Source organism: Chiroxiphia lanceolata, chromosome 6 (assembly GCF_009829145.1).
Source record: "Chiroxiphia lanceolata isolate bChiLan1 chromosome 6, bChiLan1.pri, whole genome shotgun sequence".
Classification (NCBI taxonomy): Eukaryota; Metazoa; Chordata; class Aves; order Passeriformes; family Pipridae; genus Chiroxiphia; species Chiroxiphia lanceolata.
The window spans coordinates 37,749,817-37,755,816 of record NC_045642.1 but is presented as its reverse complement, the minus strand read 5'-3'; the positions used below and the strand labels follow the sequence as shown (position 1 = coordinate 37,755,816).

Genomic DNA, 6,000 nt, shown 5'->3' with positions numbered 1-6,000 from the left:
CCATCCTTTCTTAACTCTAAAAGCTTCTTAGCTTTTGTTATTATCACACTATAAGACTGAAAAAACCAGTTACTGCAGTGTAGACATTCAGTGAAATTATTTAATTTTCTGTATTTTCTAAAACACACTAAATAAAAAGCAGTAATGGATGAATTACTATTAATGAAGTCTGTTAAACCCTATTCTGTAATATAAAGCACTAGAATGTTGGCTGTGCATCAATGACACTCAATTCAGCAACAAAAATAACAGGTCTAAACACACATGCATTGTATTCAATAAGGAAGATGAGAAACATATAGGCAACAGTCTTAAGATGCACCAGCTACACACTTGGGAAAGATATTCTCAGTAAGGAAAGGAAGTGTTTAGTTCCACTAGCTACAGTGACAGACTAACTTCATCCCTTCAGATTCCATGGAAATTATGAATTAGTTAAAGGATCGAATTTCACACAAGTGAAAATTGATGTTACGCTTTGGTTCTATGGGACAACTACTCATCAGAAACTTGAGCCTGAACATGGCATTATACTTCAGTCAGATTCAGAAGAGCTGTTATGATATATAATAAAACCTAAACAGTGCTCAGATTTGAAGTCTGTCAGGAAGTTTTTGCAGTTATTTCTGCATTGGTCATATGACTTAAGATGATCTGAAAAAAAAACCAAACTAAGCACAGATGTTGCAAGCACAAGAACTAAAACGAGTACTATTATCAAAGTTGGATTTGTCCCATATAGTTGGAAGAATTATGACCAATAATGTACAACTCTAAAAATTTAAAAGTGACCTTAAAGCCCACAGTTTTTACCTCAGGTTTAAAAATTCCGTAGGAAAAAATAATTTTAGAAGACCCATGAGAGACACCCTCCCACCCGAGAAAGCCTTAAACACACAGCACTCAGTTTAGCAAGACTGACTGCTGAATTTAATTTCTGTGTCTGTGAAAGATAAGAGTGCTTTTGCCTTTAAAAATTTAGGCAACTAAACTGAACATTATACACAGTAAGCATCTTAGTATTTTATTCGTTGCATCTTTTATACAGAATAAGCTTCACTGATATTTAATTCTCTGCAGTATTCTGCTGATGTAGCAATAAGATTACATTATAAACAAAGAACAAAATTTTTGACTTGAAATTTTTTTAAATGTATGTAATTTTTGCAGTTGACAAACAGCATTACAATTACTGAAAAAAACTGAAAGAAGCACATAAGCTATGGCCCATTTTTTTAATCTCCAATTGATAGTTTTTCTATATTTATCATAAATATTGGAAGCTAAGCTCCAGCAACTAAAAATAGACATACCTATAAATTCCTAGCAACTAGGATTCAAATAAAGAAGAAAACATACAACAACAAAGAAATTTCTTTTCACTTGAGTTGACATCTGCAATCTATTTACACTGTATAAGTTAAAATTCCACACAATCATGAAGGGTAAAGAATTTTGAAATAACCTGTTAAGTACTACTTAAAATGGCACTGTTGTAACTCCGGTCTGGGATTTTAAAATTGCTAAAACAGTGAAAGACAATACACTGCAGTATGCCTATACCATTATAACATAAAAAAACCCTACTCCATAAAGTGTCACTGAGATGGCTCAATCAAAATAATATGCATTTGTATCTTTATCAAGATAGATATTACCATAAAAATGCTCACATTAAAAAATATAGTTATTATAGTTTGGATTTTCATTAAAACTAGAAGGGACTACATGAGCCAAAGTATGAGGAATTTGTATATAATGACATGCTTCCTCATTTTATAGCACTAATAAAAATAACAGAGAAAGCTCTATTATAAATCTTTAATAACCACAGTATAATTTCCTATTAACTTTTAAAAACTTTACTATGTGGGTGTATGTGCATGCATGTCTGCATAAACACACGAACACACACACACAAAATCGAAGTGTATATACTACACATACCCACCTATCCACATTCCTGCATACAATGCCTCCATAATGCAAACAATATGCAGGGACTCTTTCATGTGACAGTCACATGCCACATGCCATGCTTTCTTATTTCTCTTTTTATGTTTATCCAGTAAATGTAATAACACTTTCATATTTGGCCAAAAAAAGTGATTTAGCCATAACATCACATACCAGAAATGACACTGCAAATACTGCTGATCAACAGTTGAACGTGAAAGTTCACCATGAAATGGAATGTAAATTATTCTAAAAATTAGTATTAAAAGATTAGTTAAAATATTGTGGCAAACAACTTGGAATTTGTAGAAAGTTTAAAATGTAATTCACATTACAAAGACTGGAGATATCTTATAGATAGAACTTTTAAACATGGATATGACTGGCATTTATTTTTAGGCTTACTTCTATTAGAAATAGACTTGTTTCCTGTACAGGTGATGCTTTGTCTATGCCATATACAGTAGAAAAATAAATTCTTTAGCAACCTAGAAATAGTTTATAAAACTCTTGAAGTTTCATTTTCTTCGCTAAACATGCCAAGAGTAGACTGAAAACTATAAATAAAAGCTATACAGACAACAGGTAAAGTAGAACAAGTTAAGAATACTACAATTTACAGGACAGACTTTATTGTACTATTAATTCCTGTGTGCTTTGTAATAGGAATAGGGTTGACTTTTCTTTTTTATGTTTTCTTAAAAAAGATAATTACTTGCAAGAATATAACACAATATCAAGATAATTTATAATATACATGTACTTCAAACAGCAGCCGGGTTTATGGTATCATAGTAATCTAGAATGATAATCAAAGTCATAATTAGAAGTACAATACCTAGGACATAAGTGGGAAAGGCAATTTTTATTTTTGGAAAATGGAGCAAATCAAACTCTTAAAAGCCTTAATTCTCAAAATCATCTATTTACTATAATACATACAAGAAGATCTTAAATCTTGTTATAAGTGAAGATTACAACAGTGACCATCATAAAGCTTTTTTTTTAAACGACACAAAACATTCTAGCAGCTGAATGAGCCACAACTTCCTTCTTTGCAGACCTAAAAAGGTACATTTTGAGCATGAAAGAAAAAAAGCTGCTATGAAAAGTCTCACAGGTAGTGTTTATCTATGGTCTCCCCTTTGCTACAATTTGTAACCTTCTAAATTTTTTATCACTATCAAAATATTTAACCAAAAGATTTTTAAATTAAGCAGCATTCTTTTACAGCAAAATTGGTACCAATATAAAAGTAAAATAAATGAAAAAAAAAGATAATTTAAAAATACAGAGAAAAAAAAAATCAGTCATTTGAAATTTTAGTACAACATACCACAGGAAAAAAATATGAATACAAGTTTATGTGATCTTATATATATACACTCCAAAGAGGTTAATTGTCAGTACCCAAAGTATTTATTGCTATGTATTAGCAATGCATTTTTGTATATCTTTAGAGGGTCACATAAAAATAGATTTAAAGAATAGATTAATTGAAGTCCTAGATTAAAACATAGTTTGGTTTAGAGAATTTTACTACAACAAAAGTCATGTTTATGTATGAAAAGTTATATAACCTTATATGAAAATGTCATGAGCTATTTTCTAAACACTACATGTATTCCCAAGTGGGAAAAATTAAAATATCTAAAATATATTAGATTAAGTTTACAAGACCATCAATGATCTTTTAAACATGCAGCTGTTTACAGAATTAACAGTTTTACAAAATGTTTAGTTCAGTAATGGAACATAAAGAAATAAGTAGGCAACATCAAAATTTTTGTACAATATTTGAAACTCACTTTTACAACAAGCATGTCCTTGGTATTGTGCTGTAAGAAATAATAAGCAAATTCACCCACCCTTAATCTGTCCACAGGTTTACTTATATGTAAAGATGGATGGTGAAGGATTGTAAAATTCTCAACAGTGCATTTCGCATTCTTCCATAAACCACCCTAAGCATACAATCACATAAGTAGCCAGGAGATTACAAAATAAACTATATCTGGGCTTTAGTTGTTTACACAGAACGCCTGAATGTGAAGAAAATTGCCAAAAATAGCATGTTAAATAACAAAAAACAGCCATAAAGCAGGCTGTAAGCATTGAATGTTTCATAAATGTAGTTTTTTTAAATCATTAAATTTCTATAGAAAAATTTTATTCACAATATCTTGTGACAAACTGTCACAGGAATGATATAGTGATTGCAATAAGGTATCATGCAGCAGCAGCTTTGTACTTTATAGCTATTTTTGCTTTTAAAAATTAAACCTCTCCAGTCATGCTTATCACATAGTTTTTATCTGCAGTGTGTACAAATGAGGAACACAGTACGGGATGTAACAAAAAGATGTCCAATCAGCTGGATGGGAATTATTTTCCATAAATATGAAGTACATTACTGTATCCTGAAACATGCATGTCTACAGCTTGTCCTTACTGTCCAGTGCCAGGCTGCTTGCAATCATCTTCTGTCTATATGATACCGAGAGGGTCTGCTGGTAACTGCGACTGTATCAGCTGAGGCTGCAGTGGTGGCGGTAGCTGAAGGGGCACCATGGGCTCCACCATCTGCACTGGGTTGGAAGGCGGTGGCTGACATGCCACTGGGTTTGGTGCTTCTACAATCTCCCCATTGTAAAAGAAAAACTGACATTGTTGAATGAAGGTCTCTATAACTGATTGGTGGATTTTGGTGGTAGAAAGAAACTCTCTGTTTTCAAAATCAGGTCTCATCAAAGTAGGCCAGAAACAAATTGATAAGTTATCAGCAGTCATGAAGTTGGTCTTATATTGCTGACTAACCCTGAAATGAGAACAACATGCACAGTGTAAATTAAAACCAGTATGCAATCAACTAGAAGTATTTTCATAGCTCTCTTAACTGTAGGCATTATTACCAAATCTCAAGACTTTCGAAAGTTGCTTTCCTCCAGCAACCCATTAAAACAATTGTCTTTGAATTTTTTAAGTGATTATGCTGAAGAAAATTTAGAAACCATGACATTTCCAGATTTGCACAGTTAACTAATATAAATCTGATTAAGTTTTTAATAAAAAAAAAAAAAATTCAACATTCCACCAGCATTTGGAAGGACAATTAGAAGCAAACTGAAACAGGTTCTTCGCTTATGATCTAACTTCATTACTGCAATACTGTTACAAAAAAACCCAAACCCTAAACACCTCCAAAGAACAACAAACCATCCCGTTACCAAATTTATCATCTACAAGTAAATGCCTCCTCAGAAAAAACAAAATGCTTTTCACAGTAATAGGCTAGAGACAGCCAGGATATTTCGTTTTTTAAAAAACTCTTCATTCTAAAGTGACATCACAATTTTATCTAGAAGAAATTACTGAGAGATACATGAAAAATCAGGTCTTAATAGATCTGACAAACACCTAAGATATGCACTCAGCTGGGAATATGCAATTCATATATTACAGTAGACATCACAAAGGTAACCAAGCTACAGTTGTCCTGTAGAAATAGATGGAAAATAAAATTTCAGAAATTTGTCAGTTACAATTTTGAGGATTAACAAGAGCAGCCCACAAGAATTTCTGACAGCTGGCTGTAGTCCATAGATTCAAAAGCTGTGAAAACCATAGTAAACACTAGAATTAATGCTATAAGAAAATTTACATGCATTTACAATGCATGTATAATGTTAATCATAAAGGGTAGACTTCCATTTTAGCATGTGCATTACTTATTCCAAATAGTGTGAAGGTACACAAATACTGCCTCTCAATCTGTTTTGAATAAGTTTGGTCCAAAGGATATTTCTGAGTGACAGTAATATTCATAATCTCTTTCCTAAAAAAAAATAATTATATTTTAACTTCATTTACAGATTGAAGAATAAATGTAATCTTACACTTACAAAAACAGAAATACAAACTTACATTTTGCTTAGTATTATTATTATTAACATGCTGTATCTACATAATCATTAGATCCAATAAATGAAGCAATGGGAACTTATGGTTAGAGAGAAACAAAGAAGGGCATTGCACCTCTTCCCA

General features: G+C 31.9%; 1 protein-coding gene across 2 annotated transcripts in view; it reads right to left on the bottom strand.

Annotated features, from left to right (window-relative positions):
• Positions 1-1,003: 1,003 nt before the first annotated feature.
• The window catches only part of ARHGAP5 (Rho GTPase activating protein 5), a 47,767-nt gene continuing 42,770 nt past the window's right edge, over positions 1,004-6,000 (bottom strand). For both annotated transcript variants that reach the window (XM_032690463.1, XM_032690464.1), the window contains one exon: positions 1,004-4,774. In XM_032690463.1, the coding sequence (XP_032546354.1) occupies positions 4,444-4,774 (331 nt within the window). In that variant the 3' untranslated portion in view covers positions 1,004-4,443. The remainder of the gene's footprint in view (positions 4,775-6,000) is intronic.